Raw genomic sequence first — 22557 nt, forward strand, 5'->3', positions numbered from 1 at the left:
AGCATTGTCCCATAAACCAAAAGGTCACAGGTTCAATTCCAAGTCAAGCCACATGCCTAGGTTGTGGGTTCATTCCCCAGCTAAGGCACAAGTGAGAAGCAAAAAAAATTGTTTCACTCTCACATCAATGTTTATCTCCCTCTCTCACTTCCCTTCCCTCTCTGTAAAATCAATAAGCATGTCCTAGGATGAGGATAAAACAAAAACAAAAAATTTAAAAGCAAAATAATAGAAATTAATTTGGTGCTTATTTTAAGAAATACAAAACTATTACAGATAGTGAAAATGATGAGAAATAGGAAGAACCAGAAGAGATTGTTTGGAGAATTAAAAGAAAAAGGGGAGGAGAGAAATAATCAAGATAGGCATAAAAGAGACCCAGAAAGAGGAAAAGTGGACAAGAAGTGAGTTTCTGATATACATTAAAACAGTTTTGCCCTGGCTGGTGTGGCTCAGTGGATTGAACACCAGCCTGCAAACCTAAGTGTGTGTGACTTTATGCCATTAACTACATACCAAGAATTACATACTGTACTTTCCCTTTTTTTGGCAGCCGAATAATATATTAGCTACTGGCAAAATTTAAAAATCTTAATTCCCCCAACTACAATACTTGAGCAGGGAAAACTTAATTCTTCTTTTTTAAAGAATATTCTTTTGAAAAGGGGCGATTGTTTTTTTCTGTTATGTTGAGTTCCAACTGTCTCTAAACTTCTAACTGGCAACTTGAATAGTAACAGATGTCCGCAAGAACTGTAAATGAACCTCAAGAAAAAGAAATCATAACCTATCTACATGAACCTAACTTACCTTGCCTCATCAGCATTAATTGGTGCTCGTGCCTGGCTGCCTCCATTTCTGCCTCCAGCTTCTCTTTGGCTTCTCTAATGTTTCTGTCAACCTGCTCACGCTGCTGCTTCTCCATTTCATCAAGAGCCTTCCATCGAGATGCATATTCAAATTCAAATGTCCCAGGCTGAGCAAAACGTGGTGGCTGTTCACGTTCCCTAAGATTATATTTAAAAACATAAGAAATATATTTTTAAATTATAAAAGAACTAAAAATAACTATCATTTACTGAGTCCTTAGAATGTTCATGGCACTGTGTCAGCCAATACTCACTTTAGCGGTTCTCTAAATAGTACTTTTCATTACTTACTACATGTTTTATAATCTTCAATTCATTATTATTACATTTTTGTCATTTTGCGTTCTTATTTTCTATTCTTCAGTTCATTATTTATTGTATACTCCACCACCAGAAATGTAAGCATCATGAGAGCAGAAATAGTGTCAAGTTGCACTGGCAGCACCTAGAACAGTGCCTGGCATTAAGGCATTCCAATATTTGTTCATGTTACAGTTTATTGTAATAAGTATGTAAATGGTTAAAATGTGTACATACAGAAAACTTAACATTAAAAGTTGTATCAAGCCCTGGCTGCTGTGGCTCAGTGGACTGAGCGTCGGCCTGCAAGCCAAGTGTTGCTGGTTCGATTCCCAGTCAGGGCACACGACTAGGTTGCACGTCAAGTCCCCAATTGGGGACGCGAATGAGAGGCAACCACACAGTGATTTTTCTCTCCCTCTCTTTCTCCTTTCCCCTCTAAAAAAAATATAAAATAAATATACAAATAAATTATTTAAGAAAAGAAAAGAATAAAAGGAGTTCATATTCTGTCTGTGAAGACAAGAATCAACACCCAAACAAGGCAGGATGGATACCTCTAGAGGAAGGCTTCATCTGCAAGTGTCCCCATTGGAAACACAGGGGAGCAGTTGGCCAACGAACACAGCCTCCCTTTAACTACGGGGTGCTCGGACAGACTTTACTGTATTAACCCAAGGTTGCAGCTTGATGCTTTCTGTCTCGCTGAAACATTTCAACAATTATTAAAAATAGATGGGTTTGACTTGCCAAAAAAAAAAAAAAAGTTCTATCATACCGAGTGAAAAGCAATTGGTAAAATAATATACATTTTGAAAATAGGCTGTTTTCTTTTTTATCTCTAAGAAGATAAAACTATGCCAAGATATTTCTCTAGGAATTCCCCCAATCAACCTCCCAAAAGTCTTTAATTTATACCTGAATTATGCTAATTAAATATTTTCATGATTATCTAGATTTCATTGTTACTCTAGCATAAATAGTCCTGCCAGTCTCCTCCTACACATCGATCGATCCCTGCCAGTTATAAAAGTAGAGACTTTTCTATGTACTAGGTTGATGTTTTAACCATATACAAAGAAAACTAGCATTCCATGTAGACCAGGCCACTCTAATAACCAGATTATATGACTGAACAGAACACCGTGGCAACGGCAAATGTAGCTCAGCCCTGGTTCAGAAAACCAACATGTGCGAGGCAGCACACAGGAGCTAGGCCCACAGATCAACTTCACAGATTGGCTTTCCCGTGGGAATTAGGCCTGTATTGTATCTATACTGCTTATAAGCTTGCTTTTCCTAAATTTCCTCATCCTGAACTGAAAAACATCAGATGTTTAATGCATAACTTTTGAGTAACTTCTCAAGGTCTATTCTGAACTGTTTTAAGGATAGGATGTGGTCAGATCTCCCATCCTTATTGTTCCCTTGCATGCGCAACATTCTTTTCTTTATTATCTGTAAACAACAACCATCTAAAGCAACCTTAGCAAAGAGATTTGTAACTTTGTTTGATGTGATCCACCCAGAAAGGAATAAAAGCCTGTCCAGGCAAGGGTCGTGGCACTCTCATTGATTTAGTGACCATTCTGTTCCTTTTCTCCACAGGATTAGTGCAGTCCATGTGATTTTGTTTACTGCGTCCAAAAAACCATATAATCCAACAATACTTAAAAACAAATGTGATGTAATAAATACCCTTGATGGCATGTATCTAAAATATCTTTATTGCCCTGGCCGGTGTGGCTCAGTTGGTTAGAGCATCATCCCGTAACTGAAAGGTTCCGGGTTCGATTCCTGGTCAGGGCACATACCTACATTCGGGTTTCAGTTCCCAGTCCTGGCGCATACAGGAGGGAACCAATTGATGCTTCTCTTTCACATTGATGTTTCTCTCTCCCTTCTTCTCTAAAAAAACAATGAAAAAAGTATCCTCAGATAAAAATATATATCTTTATTAATAAAATCATACTTATGATACTGTTGAGTTTTCTGCATTAGCTTCTCTGGCAAGCCATCTTCATCATCAAACTGCTCCATTGGCTCCACAATGACTGGACGTGGGGTCCTGGATAGGTAAAAAGCATTAATACAGGGTCTAGAATTAACATTCTCCTATCAATTTTTTATAATTCCAAGAGATATACTTGGAAAATGTCCCTCAATAAAAAGTTCTCATAAGTTATCATATATACTCATAAAATCAGGCAATTAGCATTTGTTATGCCAGACACAGAGGAACAGCAATGTCAGACTAAGATGAATGCTTGTTTCTGGAGCAGTCTATTCAAGATGACAGAAAAGTAAAGCAACTATGAACCTTTGTAACCACTGTAGTTAGCCTTTACAAAGTACAAAGGGTAAGAATGAGTACCTAATTCATGTTTTATGTATGTAGTGTCATGTTCCTATGTCCCATGACCTCAAACTCCCATCTCTGTCCACGTCCCAACCTCCTTCTGTGTCTAACCAGTCTTGTTCAGAAGTCTTTCTAAAACCTAAAATGGGACCTAGGGAAAAGGGAAGAAGGGGGAGTCAGAAGATATAACATATTCAAGGAGCAAGCTGAGGGGAGGAGAAAGCAAATAGAAAAAAATGTAAACTATAATTGAAAAAAAAATTTTTAATTAAAGATTGGAAGATGAAAGATATGACTTAAAAACCCTCCTTCTGCCCTGGCTGGGGTGGCTCAGTGGCTAAAATGTCAGCCTGTAAATGAAAGGGTCACCAGTTTGATTCCCAGTCAGGACACATGCCTGGGTTGCAGCACGCGCCAGGTCCCCAGATGGGGGTGCATGAGAGGCAACCACACACTGATGTGTCTCTCCCCCTCTTTCTCCCCTTTTCCTCCAAAAATAAATAAATATTTTTAAAAGAAAACCAGAAAAAACCCTCCTTCTTTACCATTTTCCAAAGTAAACTACCAAACTAACACTCCACCCTCAACCCCTGAGGAGTGGTTAAACTTCCCCTAGTAAACACTTCATTTATGTTCTCTCAACTAGTTGCTGGAGGAGATAAGCCTGTCCTGCATGACTGAACAAGAAAGGACTGCAGGAGCTTACACCTTTCTTCCTCCAGACTTCAGCCCACATGCCCTTTTCTGTGCTGATTTTGCTCTGTATTCTTTCATTGTAATAAATCTTAGTTGGGCGGCTATATGCTGAAGCCTGAGTCTTTCTAGTGAACCACCAAATCTGAAGTTGTCTTGGAACTGCCCCTCCCTGTTACCCCCTAATACACCTAAAAGTACACTAATCAAATACTTCTGACATATTAGTTTTTAATTTCAGTTTATTAACACAAATTTAAATCACAGTATACCTGGTTTTGTGTGCTTTTTATTTCCTAAATAAATGTCTTATTTAAAGAATACGTTTTAGAACAGTAGTTAAAGAGCCTATGTGCATAGCTGAATGCTCTACCATAAATAAATGTGGAGTATATAATTTGTTTTGTATTTTTATTGAGATATAATTCACATACCATAAATTTCGCCCTTTTAAAGTATACAGTTCAGTGGTTTTTAGTATGTACAACCATCACAACAGTGTAATCCCAAAATATTTTTAAATTGATCGTAAAGAGAGAGAGGAGAAAGGAGGGAAGGGGGGAGGGAGGGAGGGAGGGAGGGAGGGAGAGAGGGAGAGAGAGAGAGAGAGAAAAAAACATCGACCTGCTGCTCCATGTATTTATACTCATTCATTGCCTGATTCTTGTATGTGCCTTGACTGGAGATCAAACCGGCAACCATCATGTCTGGACAAAGCTATAACCAACTGAGCAACCTGGCCAAGGCCAAAACATTTTTATCATCCTAAAAAGAAACCCATAATCATTAGCTGCCAACTCCCTATTCCCTTAGCCCTGAGCCTCTGGCAACTATGAGTCTCTGTGGCATATATTACCTTTAAAAAATTATTCTTTTCACAAGTGTTGCATTTTCTGGTGCCATAAAATATTCTTACCAAAATTAACTACATATTAATCCACTGTATCTACATGACCAATTCTCTATTAGAAAATTTAGATTTTTCCAATATTTTATTAGAAGTAAAATGATAAACCAGATATAAAATAATACAACAAATATTTCAGTCAAAATATTTAAAGTACATCTCTATTATTATATTAGTGAGTCAAAGAATCTTAAGGTTCTCATGCCTAGTACCTAAATCCTTTCCAAAAACAAGATGACCAATGTCCATTACCACCAGGAGTTATAAAAATACTCATCTGGCTTCACTTTCATTCACTGAGTTTTATTTATTTACTTACTTATTACTTTAACAGAAATTTATTTTCTCACAATTCTGGAGCCTGGAAGTCCAAGATCAAGTTAGCAACATTGGTCTCTCCTAAGACCTGGGCTCTGAGATGGCATCTTCTCCCTGTGTCCTCACATTCACTGGGTATTTTTAAATCTTTACCAACAAAATAGATTTTAAAAAGAAAAAAGAAAAAAAGAGCCCTGGTCAGGTGGTTCAGTTAGTTGAGCGTCATCCCGACACCAAAAGGTTGCCAGTTCAATTCCCAGTCAGGGCACATACCTAGGTTGTGAATCTGATCCCCAGTTGGGTATGTATGGAGACAACTGATAGATGTTTCTATTTTTCCCTACGCCCTCTTACCCTCTCTCTAAAATCAATAAAAAACATATCCTCAGGTGAGTACTTGAAACCCAAGAGTTTATTCTTGTTATTATCATATTTTCCACATGAACTAATAAACCTATTTTTGCCCCATCCAGTATTTTCATTTTACTTAACCTGTAATTATCTTTAAAAACAAAAAAAGCAAGAGAGAAAAATTGAACTAGTGAATGCCTATCATTATTCGTGCGCAGCTCTAGGGTATGAGCACCTCTCATGGTCTAGTTGTAATTCTAATGTTTAACAATGTGGACATACCATTATCAGAGATAAAGGTTTTAAATCCCCCCCCCCCAATTTTTCTGCCTCTTGTAATTTCAAAACAGCATTAATATATAAGTTACATATACTTTCGTATAACGTTAATCGTTATATATACCGTACAATTGTATACTCCATGGGTAATATACAGCATTTTATGACAATTCAGAGAAGTTTTGATTACCCAAGACGTCTATGTTTAGAAACTAAATCTCTATGACACCAACCCTATAAATCACTTGAATTATCAGAGATACCTGAGATTCAGTCAGTCTATCAATAAATATTTGGTTACTTAGTAAGTACCAACACTGTACTTGGGACTAGGAATACAAGGGTAAACAATATAATCCCTAAAGTCTTCTAAGAGACAAAAATAAAAAATAAAAAAACAAAGTGATCATTTTAAGAATCAGCAGAAAGAATAACAGAGGGAGCCCACTTTAGATAAGGCAGTCAGGAAGTCCTCTCCATGAAATGACATTTCAGCTGAGACCCACTAATCAAACAGCAGGGAAAAGAGCATCCTTAGCTCCATGAGAAAGTTTAATTAACAAAGCCCCAGAGCATGGACTCTACAGAAAGAATAAACCACACCATCTGAAGCACCAACTATACTTCACAACCTATTAGCTGTGCATCTTAAGCAAATTACTTAACATCTCTGGGCCAATTTTCTCACCTGACACATGGGACAAATAACGACCAGAGTTGTGGAAATCTGAGAGATAATGAGTATGAAATACCTCACAGGTAACAAAATATTCAACACTACCCTGGCCATGTGGCTCAGTTGGCTGGGCTTCCCCTGCAAAGCAAAAGGTTGCCAGTTCAATCTCCCATCAGGACATGGTCCCCAGTTGGGATGCATATGAGAGTCAACCGATTAATTTCTCAGTATTTCTCCCTATCTTTCTCTCTAAATAAATAAATAAAATATTTAAAAATATATATTAAACACCTTCCCCATCCCATTAACATTGTTTTTGGCCCTGGCCAGGTAGCTCAGTTAATTGGAGGGTCGTCGTAAAACACCAGGCTTACAGGTCCAATCTGCAGTCTGGGCACATACAGGAGGAATCAACCAATGAATGCATGAATGAGTGGAATAACAAATCAATGCCCTTCTCTCTCTTACATCAATATATTTTAACTGTTCTTAAATTATTCTAAAAGCTACCTGTTAAGAAATGGTTAAATATTTACTATACCTAGCTATGACTTTAAAAAACACTAATTACCCAATGCTAGCAGTGGGGGGTGGTGGGGAGTGATACATCTTGCCTATTGTTTACGTTCCCTCCCTCATTCATTCATTAAATTATTATAAGCTTAATATATGGCCAGGAATTATTAGAATACAGGTACTGGGCCATGACTGCTATGGCTCAGTTGGTTGAGTGTCATACCGAAAACTGAAAGGTCACCGGTTTGATTCCTGGTCATGGCACCAGCCTAGTGGCAACCAGATCTTTAGTTGGGGGCCTACGAGAGGTAACCAAATGATGTTTCTCTCCCTCTTTTTCTCCCTCCCTTCCCCTCTCTAAAGCAATAAGTAAAGACTATCTTTAAAAAACAAAACAGGCCCTGGCTGGTATGGCTCAGTGGATTGAGTGCTGTCCTGTGAACCGAAAGGTCACCGGTTCAATTTCCAGTCAGGGCACAAACCTGCATTGCGGGTCAGTTCCCCAGTTGGGAACATGTGGGAGGTAACCACACATTGACGCTCCCCTCCTTCACCTTCTCCCCTCCCTTCCCCTCTAAAAATAAATAAATAAATTTTAAAATAAGAAAATAAAAAAGGATACAGGTGCTGGGATTACAGTATTGAACTAAACTGAGTCCATGCCCTTGTGGAGCTTACATTCTACTACAGAGAAAGACATTAAAAATTAAAACAGTAAATGCTCTGAAGAAAAATAAATTGTAAACTAAAGCATCATTGATGGCAGAGGGAGTGGTTATTTTAACATAAAAGAGTAAGCTTCTCTGAGGAGGCAATATCTTAGCAAAATGTGAAAAAAATAGAAGAGCAAGACCGGTTATGATCTGGAGAAAATTCTCTAAGCAAAGAAAACAAGACCAAAGACTCAAAGAGAACAAGTTGGCAGTGATGTAAAACAGCAGACATGGCACAAATACTTAACTATCTAAAACACATGGAAAAATTTCCTATAAATCACGGACCCAATCTGGTAGGCCAGGAAACAAAATTTTTTTTACATTGTCTTTGTATCTAAGTCCCCAAACCTTAAAACAGTTGAATGATCCCAACCAATAGCAAAGTAAGTGCCAGAGCTGGGCAGTATCAGGGATAAAAGGAATCCAGGCAATAATCAAATAAAAACTTTTATACCAAATCCAGTCTGAAGACTAAGGGTAAACATCAAAAACGTCTTCGCTACTGGTGCTGCTTGTGTGCTTGTCTGGTGCGGACCTGGTAACTGTTTTGTGAAGCGGCAGCTGAGGAGATTTCAGCGCTCGCCATGGCCAAAGAAAAGCCCAAGGAAGGAGTCAAGACTGAGAACAACGATCATATTAATTTGAAGGTGGCAGGACAGGATGGTTCTGTGGTGCAGTTTAAGATTAAGAAGCACACACCACTTAGTAAACTAATGAAAGCCTATTGTGAAAGACAGGGTTTGTCAATGAGGCAGATCAGATTCCAATTTGACAGGCAGTCAATCAATGAAACAGACACACCTGCACAGTTGGAGCTGGAGAATGAAGCTACAACTGATGTGTTCCAGCATCAGACAGGAGGTGTCTACTAAAAAGGGAACCTGCTACTTTACTTCAGAACTCTGTTCCTCCAGACCAAGAAGACATTCTCAATTAGAAAACTGCCATTTGGTTCCACCACATCCTGACTACTACAGTAGTTTACTCTGTTCTTTCATTTTCCCTTTCCCCATTCCTTTATTGTACATAAAGTAACTGATGTATGTACCCAAGCATTTGCATTTTTTTGTTTTAACTAAATAACCAATGGTATGTTTTGACTGACATCAAATGGAGATGGGATAGGGTAAAATACTAGTTCTGTGAAAATACCCCCTTTCTCCATTAGTGTCACATGCTCATTCAGCTCTTGTCTTTATATTCCAGGAAGTTATTTTGCTCTCGCTGTTTAACAAAAAAAAGAACAACATAAAAATCCTACCATACCTTGTTTGATTGGAGAATTTTAACATTTTTCTTTTATCATTGTAAAACCAAGGAGAATTTTATAACGTTTTTGTACGTAGCTGTTACATGTAGGGCAATCTGTCTTTAAGTAGGGAAAAATTACTGTGAAAGAAATGAATCCTAGATAGTTTTCCCTTCAAGTCAAGAGTCTAGTTGTTTAAATAAACTTATTTAAAATGAAATAAATAAAAAAATAAATAACTTCTTCATGGGCAAACTGAAAGGCATGTTAACATGGCAACAGGTTTCATGACTTTTAATTACATAAAATGATTTCTAAGTAAATGGAAAGACACCATGTTTATGGATTGGTAGAAGTCAATAGTGTAAAGATGTCTGTTTTCCCCAAATGAGCTGCCGACTCAATGCAATTCCAAACAAAAGCCCAGGAGAATGTTTTCTAAATTGATAAATTGATTTTATTTTTTTAACTTTTATTTATTTTTTAGAAAAGGGAAGGGAAGGAGAAAGAGAGGAAGAGAATTAACAATGTGCAAGAAAAACATTCTGTTGCCAATCACATGCCTCTAACTGGGGACCTGGCAACCTGCCCTGACTGGGAATCAAACTGGTGACCTTTTGACTCACAGACCACAGCTCAATCCACTGAGCCATACGAGCCAGGGCGACAAACTGATTTTAGAGCCAGTAAGGTTATGATAAGAAACAGTAACAACCAGAACAATTTGCCCTGACTTGTGTGGCTCTTGGGCATCGTCCTGCAAACAGAAGGTCTCCGGTTTGATTTCCAGTCAGGGCACATGCTTGGGCTGACATGTGAGAGGCAACTAATCCAAGTTTCCCACACAGATATTTCTCTCCTTCCCTTCCACTCTCTCTAAAAATAAATAAATAAAACCTTTAAAAAAATAAATAACCCGAACAATTTGAAAAAAGAATTAAATGGATGATACTATCCGATTTCAAAGCTTAGACTAAAGAAAGTAAGTACAATACAGATATAAAGGCTATACTAATCAATGAAACAGAAAAGCACACAGATTTTTCCCCCCAGATATTTGACAAAGATAAAAAGGAACAAAGGAGAAATCATACTTTTTTTTTCAGTTAACAGTGCTAAGACAATTGGATATCTATATTAAAAAAATGAATTACCTTATATCATACTCAAAATGGATCACAGGTATAAATTAAAAAGCTATAATATTTCTCAAAAAAAAAAAAAAAGCTATAATATTTCTCAAGAACCCTGGCCAGTGTGGCTCAGTTGGTTGGACGTCATCCTGCAAAGGTCACAGGTTCAATTCTGGGTCAGGGCACAAGCCTGAGTTAAAGGTTCAGTCCCCAGTCAGGGCATGTGCAGCAGGCAACTAATTCCAATGCTGCTCTCTCACATCAATGTTTCTCTCCCTTCCTTCCCCTCTTTCTAGAATCAATAAGAATAAACAAAAAAATCTTTTTAATTTTCTCAAGAAAACACAAGAAATGATTAAATACTACCTCAGAAAGGCAATGATTTCACACAAGGATACAAAAAGCACAAACCATAAAAGAAAAATATTGGCAAATTAATAAATTAGACTTCACAAAACATAAAAAAATGTCTGCTCTTTGTAGAACACTAATGAAGAAAATTAAAAAGCCACAGAATGGCAGAAATTATCATAATATACACTGTACTCAAATTTGTTAATGATGTAAGACAAACCACCCAATTAAAAAACAGGCAAAAACTGTCAACAAATTTCACAAAAAAATATAAAAATAGCTAAAAGGCACATGAAAAGATGATCATCATTAGTTGTTAGGAATATAAAATCTGTTTAATATAACTTTTTTTAACCCTCACCCAAGGGTATGTTTATGAAAGAGGGGTGGGGGAGAGAGGGAGGGGAGAGAGAGACAGACAGACAGACATTGATGTGAGAAACATTGATCAGTTGCCTCTAGTATATACCCCGACTGGGGATAAAACCTGTGATCAAGGTATGTACCCTGACCAGGGATCCTGGTGCACAGGATGTCACTCCAGCCAACCAAGCCACCCTACCAGGACAGGAATATAAAATTTAAACCACAATAGGCACACCTACACTCAGACTCTCAAGTGTTGGTAAGGATATGGATCAACTATAACTTTCTCATGCAGTGCTGGTGGGAGTGTTAAATGGTATAACCATTTTGGGAGAGTTTGGCAGTTTCTTATAAAGTTGAATATACAGTTATTTACTCGTAAATATTACCCAAGACACATGAAAGCATAATGTTCACAAAAAGCCTTCCACACAATGGTCAATAGTTGTAATCAATTCAGATGTCCACACAAAGGTCACTGGACAAACTGTAGTTATAACCCTACAATGGAATACAACGCAGCCATAAAAAGGAACAAAATTAAGAGCCCAGCCACCGTGGCTCAGCTGGCTGGGCATTGGCCTGCAAACCAAAAGATCATCAGTTCAATTCCCGGTCAGGGCACACATACCTGAGCTACAACACCTATGTTTCTCTCCTTTTCTTTCTCCCTCCCTTCCCCTCTCTCTAAAATCAAAAATAAAAATAAATAAATCTTTTTTTAAAAAAGACCAAAAATACAAATACAACATGCTAAGCAAAATAAACCAGACACAGAAGAGTACATACTGTATGATTTCATTTATATAAAATACTAGAAAAGACATAACTCATTTATAGTAACAGAAAGATCAATAGCTGCCTAGAACAGAAATAAGGGAAGGGAAGGATGAATACAAAAGGGCACAAAGGAACTTTTGTTGGATGATGGAAATATTCTTTGTATTAATTGTGGTAGTAGGTTGTGTGAATATACAAACATCTGTTAAAACTAATCAATTTAAAACTGGGTTCATTTTAACATGTAAATTATATCTCAATAAAGTTGACTAAAATGCCATTTAGTCATGAATTATTTAAATAGACTTATCTTGTTTTATTGCACTTCACAGATACTGCAGTTTTATAAATTGAAGGTTGATAGCAACACTATGTTGGGCAAGTATGTCAGCACCATTTTTCCAACAGCATTTGCTCTTTTTAAACAATAATGCATTTTTTAATTAGAGTATGTAATTTTTTAGACATAATACTACTGTACACTTAACAGACTACAACTAGTGTACACATAACTTTTACTGTACTGGGAAACCAAAGCTTCATGTGACTTGCTTTATCACCATATTCACTTTACTATAGTGATCTAGAATTCAACCCACAACACATCCTGTATTCCTGTATAAAATTTTGCTTTGCATATTAATACATTCAGTAAGTTAAATGAAAATCATAATATGAAACATTCCTGAGATACAAGTATGAATCAATAAACTCCAGTTACAAGAAAGTATGACCCTGATTCCTAGAGGTACACAAAAATTCCTTATTTATATTCACTGAGTATTCACTCAACAGCTACTTACCATATGTCAAGACAGTATGAACTACAAGGAAAGACACAAGTCCAAAACAGAGAGAATCCTACATGTAACTGCCTAGATAAAATGACAAGATGTTTAAAACTTACGTTGTTAACAAGAATGCCCCATCACCACATCTTTCCAGAGCCTTTCGTGCAGGAGGTTTTGCTGCAAATTCTACAAAACCTTTTCCCGTAGCTCTACCACGATCATCCACAACCACAACAGCTTTCTCTACTGGACCAAACTGAGAAAAAGCTTGCTCTAGAAGTTCATTGGAAACAACTGGAGAAAGGTTCTTGACAGTTAGGGCTGCTCCATGTGTAGCAAAACGAATTCGGAGAGGTCTGCTCTTCAAAATGGTGCCATCCAGCTCTGCTTTTGCAATTTCAGCCAGTGTTCTGGATTCCTTTTTAGGAGGAAAAATGACTTTTTAAAGATGAAAGCAACAGAAAAATTGTAAATAGTACTTTGTTTCTAGTTAGACTAGCTAGTCAACTGAGCAGCTTTAGGAAATGACATAGGATTACTTTATTTTTGTGTCTTTCAATTTTGGTATTAAATGCATTTTATTAATTATTCAATATAATCTTAAACATCCTAAGTTCAAAGTCCCAACCCCAATGTCCTATTAAAAGCCATCACTTTGCCCTGGGCTGGTGGCTCAATTGGAGTGTCATCCCATGCACCAAAAGATAGCAGGTTCCATGCCAAATCAGAGCACAAAACTAGGTTGCAGGTTCAATCTCCTGTTAGGGTTTATATGGGAGGCAAACAATTGATGCTTCTCTCTCTAAAATCAATTTTTTAAATATATATATATACATGTGTGTATTTCCTCAGGTAAAGATTTTAAAAAGCCATCATTTAAAGAGTATATACTCATAAACAAATTACAAACTATTAAATACTCAAATAATATCTTTTTTTAATTCTCCAACATATATTAAGAGAAATACATAATTATTTTTCAAGACCAAGTACCAGTTACTAGAAATTATTTTTGAAAACAAAATTCTCTATGCACTTCATGTTTTTGGTATTTATTTATATCCTTTTATTTGTTTTAATTTTATTTCTTTAGACAGAGGGGAAAGGAGGAAAAAAGAAGGGGAAAGAAACATGATGTCTGAGAGAAACTGCAATCAGCTGCCTCTCTCACACCCTCAACTGGGGACCTGGCCCCCAACCCAGACAAGTGCCCTGACCAGGAATCGAACCAGCAAACAACCTTTCAGTCTGCAGGCCAGCACTCAATCCACTGAGCTACACCAGCTGGGGCTATCTACATCTTCTTAAAATTGACTTTAGAGAGGAGAAGGGAGAGGGATGGGGGGAGAGAAAGAGAGAAAAACATGGATTTCATATTCCACTTATTGATGCAATCTTTGGTTGATTCTTGTATGTGCCCTGATGAGGGATCAAAGCTGCAACCTGGTTGTATTAGGACAACGCTCTAACCAACTGAGCTACCTGGCCAGGGCCATTTATATCTTAATAAAACATACCACACATCTCCAAAGTCAGACAAATCCCCTTTCCTTTTTATTTCCATTTATTTTATAGTATCTGTGAAAACTATTATACTACCAGGTGTTGTTAATCACTTCTCCAGAAATACTTTCATGAGCTACAGATTTCTCACCATTACATTTGAGAAGGCACACACACACACAGTCATGGGCTGTAACAGTTCTCTCCATTTCATAGAGAAGCAAGTGCACATGCACTTATAAACGAGAAAATACGTTCATTGCTGAAACCACAAGGTAAGAGATGTTCCTTCTTGAAAAATTTAAAGCTGGTATAGAAGAATACACGCATCTAAAACAATAAACAACAAACTGATAAATGTAATAATACAGGTGTGGTGAATATCTTTGTAAGAACTGTCCAGGAACTTAAAAAAGGCTCTGTATGCATTTCTAAGAAGAGTACAAATATGAGAAACGTCATACGGTAACAAGGGCTCTTTAGTCAATCCCTAAAATGTTCACAACAGCTTTAAAATACTGCACTTATGCAAAAATCTACCTAGAGAATATTACAAAAAAAAATGAATCTAACCTTTTTACAGATATTCAAAATGCCCACTTTGTTTTTTACTGTTAATAGTAGTAGTCCTAACAAATATTTAATGAGTATCTAACAAGGGATATGTACTATGTACCTAATAAATCATAATCCAACAACTCTGAGAGGCAATGGAGAATTAAATGCTGTCAGATATAACTGGGAATGGGAAGGGACATGAGGAAATTTCATGGGATGACGATAATGTTCTGTACCTTGGTAAGAGTTTGAGTTAAACACATTGAGGTTAATTGTCTAAAATCACCAAATCACACTTAAAAATTGAGTATTTCACTGTATATAGATTTCAAATACCTCAAAAAAAAAAAATACTGAATTTTAGTTAATGAAAAGCATGCTGGAGTTTTTAAGAGTCATAAACTGATGAATGATGGAAAGAGATAAAGATATGTGAAAAAAACATATACAGCAACATTTAACTGTAGAATCAAAGTGGTGAGCTATGCATATATATACAATCTGTCTCAAATCTTTTACAATAAAATGTTTATGGACAGGAGGATAGAGAGCATGATGAGGACTTTGTAAAACTAAAGGGTGTTTCTAGTGGGGATCACCTTGTTAGATTTAGTCAGATACATTCACGATGTCCTTTTTTTTTTTTTCAGGGGAAGCAAGGAATCTCAATTTTTGTTAAATTAAGTAATTTTTTACTGTTAGAAATTAATTCAATGTTTAATACTGTTTGGCCCAAGAAAAATATTTCTGTTGTCAGGAATTTTCAATGTCATAATTTTAAATGATTCTACATCAGGGTTTTTTTAACCCAGGCATCACTGACAGCATGGGCTAGATAATTCTTGTTGTGCGGGGGCTGTCCTGCACATTGTAGGATGTTTACATCAATAGAAACAACCCGCAGTTTTGATAACCAAATGTTTCCAGACAGTGTCAAATGTCCCCTAGAAAGCAAAGCTACTCCATTAGAGAACCACTGCTCTAAATGTATACTGAAGTATGTTTAACCAATTAATGTAACCAAGCAGTAACTATATGCCAGCCATTCATTAAAACACAAATGTGTGTATTATCTTTCATTATCCTCACCAACAGTCTTATGCAGTAGGTTTTGTTTCACACACTGCAAATCTGATGTAAATCTATACACAAGTCACAATCTCCACCAATACACCATAAATCTCACCTTCCCACTGGTGTCCCTGCATCACTCTGCATAAAAAGTGAAACTACGGATTAACTGAAAGGAATAATAAAAATAAAATAAAAACAAGAAACTAGGTGACTACCCAAGATAGAGGATGCTTAACTAGGGTCTAATGATTATTACCACAGGACCACTTCTAAAGGGTCTTTCCAAAGCACAATATCTTTTCTCCAACTGTTCATTAGTGGTTAAAATTCACCACTGGAAGAATACTAAGTATAAGTAAATCCACTGATGCAAAATGGAAAAAGCCTTTAAGTTCATCGACAGAAAATTGATTCAGTAACTTGCATTACATTCATACTGCAAAATACTGTCATTAAAAAGAAAACTGCCACCCTGGCTGGTGTGGCTCAGTGGACTGAGTGCCAGCCTGTGAACTGAAAGGCCGCCAGGTCCATTCCCAGTCAGGGCACATGCCTGGGTTGTGGGCCAGGCTCAGTTAGGGGCAAGAGAGACAACTAACTGATCGATGTTTCTCTCCCCTCCCTTACCCTCTCTCTAAAAATAAATTAAAAAAATATTTAAAGAAAAAAGAAAAAAAGAAAACTACCCTGGCTGGTGTGGCTCAGTAAATTGAGCACCAACGTGTGAACCGAAAGATCGCCAGTTTGATTCCTAGTCAGGGCACATGCCTGAGCTGCAGGCCAGGTCCCTAGTTGGGGGTGTGTGAGAGGCAACCACACACTGATGGTTTTTTTGCTCCCTCTCTTTCTCCCTCCTTTCCCCCTCTCTAAAAAATAAATAATATCTTTAAAAAAGGAGGAAAGGAAGAAAGGGAGGGAAGGAGGGAAGGAGGAAAATGGTTCTCAAACTTCACCATCAGAATCACACTGGATATTCCTGGGCCCCAACCCCAAAATTTCTGACTCACTAGATCTACAAAGGGGCCCTAGAATTTGCATTTTTAACAAATTCTCAGTTAACTGCTGAGGCAAGACAATTTTTGAGATGGTATAAGGTCAGTATTGCTAGCACAAATAGAAGGAGAAATAAGTGGCCTTCTGCTTAAACTAGGAAGAGATCTGAAGCAGTTGGACAGGGACCACACAGTTCTGTGACTCACAACTCCATAAATCTAGATTACTAAAGCTAAAAGTAGGAGATGCGGGTAAAAAAGCAGAAACCATGTTCAGGTGAAATACCATCTAACTACATAAAACTAACTTTAAAATGCACTGTAACTTTTGAGTTGATTTATCCGATCTAAATCGGCAGTAATGAGTAAAAACCTAAAAAGAAGCTGTTGGGTCTAAAATTCCACAAAAATGTGTCCAAAATAAACAAACAGTCTATTTTAACCCTAATGTCCCAGAGGCTCACACTATGGATTAGGACCTCATCACAAGGAATTTCCACTTAAATTCTTTTTTTTTTAATTAGGATTTAGTTTTTGTTTTTTTTAAGTGTGTACTTTTGTTTTCCAAAGACTTTATTTATTTATTTTTAGAGAGAGGGAGAGAAACATCAATGTGTGGTTGCCTCTCGCGCGCCCCCAACTGGGGACCTGGCCCGCAACCCAGGCATGTGCCCTGACTGGGAATCGAACCTCAAACACTTCCGTTTGCAGGCCGGCGCTCAGTCCACTGAGCCACACCAGCCAGGGCCACTTAAATTATTTTACCTGCCCTAGCCAGGTAGTTCAGTTGGTTAGAGCATCATCCCAAAACAACAAGGCTGCAGATTCGTTCTCCAGTCAGGAAAAAAACAAGAAGCAAACAATTAATGCATAAATAAATGGAACAATAAACAAATGTGTCTTTCTTTGTTTCCCTCCCTCCCTCTCTCTCTCAAATCAATAAATACAATTTTTTTAAAGTCTTTTCCCTACCTCTAATGCTAACCCTATACCACATCAAACATGTTGTCTCACTTCATTAATTAACTGCAAAACTACAACTACCATTCCAAAAAAATTTGTTTGCATTTAAAATTACTAAACAAGTAAGCCCTGGCTGGTGTGGTTCAGTGGACTAAGAGCCGACCTGTGAACCAAATGGTAGCTGGTTCAATTCCCAGTCAGGGCACATGCCTGGGCTGCAGGCCAGGTCTCCAGTTGGGGGTGAGAGAGGCAACACATTGATGTTTCTCTTTTTCTCCCTCCCTTCCCTCCTCTCTAAAAATAAATAAAATCTTTTAAAAAAATAAAATACTAAACAAGTAAAACCACAAATCTGAAAAAACTATCACTATTTTAGAGCCACTATACCACCCTGTAGGTACACACAATACAGCCATTATGCCATTACTTATATTCAAATCAGGCATACACTCTCTGATTTTCCTAAATAGAAAAAAAATACATAATAGCTCAAAAATATTTAAACCTTTTAAATTTAGCTATTATCACAGAGCTCAAGTTAAACAGTAAAGTTAACCATAAAGTCAAATTTTGTACAGTATTCCCTCACTTATCGCGGCTATTACGTTCTAGAACCCCCAGCAATAGGTGAAAATCCGCGAAGTAGGAACCTTACATTTATTTTAGTATTTATATATATTTTAAGGCTTTATAAACACTTTCCACACACTTATAAACGATTCCCAGTCCCTTATTAACCTTTCCCACTCCCTTAACCTTTTCCACACTTTTAGAAACACTACTTATGTTCTTAAACATATTCTACACTCTTAAACCTACATAACGTTAACAACATACGTATATAGCACCGCAAAATCCCGCAATATAGTGAAAAATCCGTGATAAATAATTAAATGTAATATTTTTTAAAATCCCACGATACAGTGAGGCCATGATAAGTGAACCATGATATAGAGAGGGACTACTGCACACCCAATCCTAATTTCCAGTTGACAAATTTTTAACATTCTTACACACAAATTTAGGGTAATATGTTTGGAGAAGCATATCCCAAAGGGGCAAGGTAACAGCAGACCTTCTCACCTCCCCATTTCATAGTCTCGTATTCTTTTTTTAAAGAAAGTAAAGCAATGAGCTCTGCTGTCCAACATAGTAAGCCACTAGCCACATTTGACTACTTAAGAACAAATAAAATTTAGCCCTGACCCGTGTGGTTCAGTTGTTTGGGCGTAACTCTGCAAAGCAAAGCAAAAGGTCACTAGTTAGATTCCCAGTCAGGGCACATGCCTAGGTTTCTGGTTCCGTCTAGGTCGGGAGCGCGAACAAGAAGCAAATTATCGATGTTTCTCTCTCACACTGACGTTTCTCTCCCTTTTTCTCCTTCCCTTCCACTCCATTTAAAAATAAAATTTAAAATTCAACTCCTCAGTTACAATAACCATATTTTTTTGAAAAATTTTCAGAGAGGGGAATGGAGGGAGAAAGAGGGGGAGAGAAACATAAGTTGGGTTGCCTCTCCCTTGGCCCCAAATCAGGGACCTGGCCCACAATCCAGGCAAGTGCCCTCACTGGAAATTGAACCAGTGACCTTTCAGTCCACAGGCCGGCACTCAATCTACTCAGCCACACCAGCCAGGGCACAATAGCCACATTTTAATTAGACAACAATCACAGACACTAGTGGCTTTTATATTAGACAACACAGATACATAGCATTCCTATCACTGCAGAAAGTTCTATCGCACAGCTTTAATAAAGAAGGATTACTAGCTTTAAAGATAGGAAGGGAAGATTTCTCCATGTCAATAAAATGTTTACTGGACCCCTGGCTGGTGTGGCTCAATGAATCGAGTACGAGCCTGCAAACCAAAGGGTCGCTGGTTCAATTCCCAGTCAGGGCCCATGCCTGTATTTTGGGCCAAGTCCCCTGGTTGGGAGCACACGAGAAGCAACCACACATTCATGTTTCTCTCCCTCCCTTCCCATCTTTCTAAAAATAAATAAAGTCTTTAATTTAAAATTTTTTTTAATGTTTATTGGCTTGTTTGAAAGACTTCCAAAAGAGGGAAATGCAGCCCTACCATTCTTCCAGAATGTCAACTTCAGCACAGACCAAGATGATGCCAGAGGCTTAAGATTTTGAAAATGTTAAATACCGTCCTTTTGGGAAAGTTTACTAAAAGATGTCTGTAAGAGTTTATTGTAGAAACCTAACTTCCTTTAAGAAAACTTTTTAATACATATATATTAAAAATAATTTTACCCAGTGACGGGCTGTTTCTCTAATGCCCAAAGTATAATTCAGTGCATTAATAATTTTATGTTGAAAATGAACTTAAGAAAATGTTCATGTCTCATTAATACCCCATGGAAATCTCCCCTTCTTTTGAAGCCGTTTAGATGTTCAAACGTCTTCCCTAAGAAGTAGTGTCATTTAATCACAATCAGTTTTCTCTGCAGTTCAAAATTTTGTCTTCGCCACCCATTGAAAGCCCAATATTAAAAGCTAAAGTTCCAATAGGAAAGCTTCCACAAACTGCCATGATCGTAAAATCTGAGATCACTAGATAATACACATACTTACTAGTGTAAAAAAGCTTCCCTCCAAAGATATTTTGTTGGAAAAAAATCTATTATCTAAATATGAATTACAACATTGCTGTAAAACTGACACGGATGGAATTCACCAGAAAGCTCACAGGAACACCAGGTAGATGATACTGTGTCCTTAAGTGTAAAGCCTCACCGATAAGACTCTATAAAAAAATATTTAGGGGAGACACAAGCTGTGCATGCTGCTGAATAACTTTCGAAAAACTTTCTAAGATTTAGATTACAAAAGAGTCAAGATATATAGTATTCTAGTATTAAAATGCGTAAATATTAAATAGTATGTAATTCCAAAACGTGGAAAGCTCCCGAATGTTGGTGGGGACACATTATACTAGACACAGTAATTCAGCACAGTCAGATGCGGGCTAGGCTGAGGCGAGGCACGGTAAGAAATAACGGGATAACCGTTAGACGCTTGAAGGTCTGGTGGAAACCAAAGTGCCGATTTGGGTAATTTTGTAAGAATCAAGTCTGGTAGGTGGGCTTTTGTGCCCAATGAGACTTCCGGTTAAGACTGGAGTTCCAATTCCCAATTCCTATCCCATTCATTCTTCTTCCAAACCCATTCTGCCTGGACTCGGAGTTGCCACCCCGCTGGTTCCCGGTACCGGTGACCACAACCAACAGGGCAGGGCTAACCTGCACAAGGTAGGCTGCTCGGAACCTCGGACAACCCGCCGGCCGGGAGAGGACGCCGCCGCGCTCTCGTCCACACTCACCAGGCGGATGAAGCCGAAGCCGCGGTCGCGGTTGATGAAGACCTCGCTAGGCTCGCCATAGCGCTCGAAGAGCCGCTTGAAGTCCTCCTCCGTGATATCAGTGGGCAGGTTCCCCACGAAAAGGCGGCAGCGCTGGGTGTACGTCTTCTCGCCCGGCTTGAGGAAGCTCTTGATGTCGATAGTGAAGCCAACCTCCTCGTCCGGGCGCTCCTCCGCCGGCGCGGGAGCGGGAGCGGGTGGCACCGTCTCACCAGCCAGCGCGAGCGCCATGGCGGCCGCCGGCTCGCTCTCGCCCGCCGCCGATTCAAGAGCGCGCAGGCGGGCCGGGTTTTTCTCAATTCGAACTTGCTTCAGGTTTCCCCTCAACATCATCGGAGGGCTTCGCCTCGGGCACAGAGCCAACCCTAGCTGTAAGTCTGTGGCTCCGTGCCTCCGTGTAGAGATGGTACTGGAAAAGAGAAAAGCAAAGAAAACCTGGAGGTCGCCAGACCAAAAGCACCACCCAGCCTACAGTACAACTACGGCTACTGCACGTTCAAAATGGCGCTGCCTCCAGCCGCAGTTGGAAGAGACTAGACCGCAAGCCCCGCCCCTACGCAAACGCCGGCGCGGCAGCCAACGCGCCTGCGCAAACTTGCGCCGACGCACCGGAGCTGACACGCTTCTGCGCATAGCGTTACCAGTGTTCCTTTTCCCGGGTTCCTTTTAGCACAGTTAAGTGGTTTCCCAACCCCCTGAAAGAGCAGGAATTCTTGGTAGTACATTTAAAGAAAATTGTGCGATGTGTGCAGCAGTGTGTGAAAATACGATATTCTATGTAAATATCCCGTTCAATACGCCATGACTGTGGGGAAATGAAAACTTGCACAGTTTATACACAGCTTTCAATAACGGTATCTCCCAGTAATTGAAACAAGTAAAAACACGTTTCGCCTGTTTGAAGAGCAAGGCTTTTATTATATTTCCTAATACGACACTCCAATTCTATAAAATGACTGTGCATATGAAAGTAAAATAACCAGCACTATTCTATGACAAGAATACACAAACATTTTCTATTTTTCTAAGCATATTTTATTGATTATGTTGTTACGGTAGTTCCAATTTCTTTTCCCTTTGCTCCCCTCTTCCCACTACCCTCTTCCCCCAGCAATGCCACCCCACTTAGTTCATGTCCATGGGTTGTGCATATAAGTTCTTTGGCTTCACCCTTTCCTATATTATTCTTAACATCCCCATCTATTTTGTACCAATCAATTATGCTTCTTAATCCCTGCACCATTTCCCTTCCTAGCTGAAAACCCTCCAAATGATTCCTATGTCTATGATTCTGTTCCTATTCTGGTTTGCTTAGCTGGATTTTGTTTTTACTTTTTAGATTCAGTTGTTGTTAGTAGTGAGTTTGTTGTCATTTTAGTGTTCATAGTTTTGATCTTCTTTTTCTTAAATAAGTCCCTTTAACATTTCATACAATAATG

General features: G+C 38.3%; 2 protein-coding genes across 2 annotated transcripts in view; one reads left to right on the forward strand and one right to left on the reverse strand.

Moving 5' to 3' along the window:
• Window positions 1–21627, reverse strand: part of PSPC1 (paraspeckle component 1) — a 73218-nt gene extending 51591 nt beyond the window's left edge. Inside the window, exons 1-4 of the mRNA XM_090273721.1 lie at window positions 21080–21627; window positions 12774–13075; window positions 3142–3237; window positions 811–1007 (exon numbers count right to left, since the gene is read on the reverse strand). Of these exons, the coding sequence (XP_090129847.1) occupies window positions 811–1007; window positions 3142–3237; window positions 12774–13075; window positions 21080–21451 (967 nt within the window). The 5' untranslated portion in view covers window positions 21452–21627. The remainder of the gene's footprint in view (window positions 1–810; window positions 1008–3141; window positions 3238–12773; window positions 13076–21079) is intronic.
• LOC150012360 (small ubiquitin-related modifier 2-like) lies at window positions 8569–8915 on the forward strand. Its single transcript, XM_090275689.1, has 2 exons — window positions 8569–8722; window positions 8780–8915. The coding sequence occupies exons 1-2, from the start codon at window positions 8569–8571 to the stop codon at window positions 8854–8856; spliced, it is 231 nt and encodes a 76-aa protein (XP_090131815.1). The 3' UTR covers window positions 8857–8915.
• Window positions 21628–22557: the final 930 nt, after the last annotated feature.

Source organism: Furipterus horrens, unplaced genomic scaffold (assembly GCF_987537825.1).
Source record: "Furipterus horrens unplaced genomic scaffold, mFurHor1.1.pri manual_scaffold_4, whole genome shotgun sequence".
Taxonomy (NCBI): Eukaryota; Metazoa; Chordata; class Mammalia; order Chiroptera; family Furipteridae; genus Furipterus; species Furipterus horrens.

Excerpts from the sequence above, each read along its gene's own strand:
- LOC150012360 (XM_090275689.1), top strand. The coding sequence starts at position 8,569 with ATGGCCAAAGAAAAGCCCAAGGAAGGAGTCAAGACTGAGAACAACGAT. Across the intron at positions 8,723-8,779 it reads AGCCTATTGTGAAAGACAGG|ACACACCTGCACAGTTGGAG; the intron begins GTTTGTCAATGA and ends TCAATGAAACAG.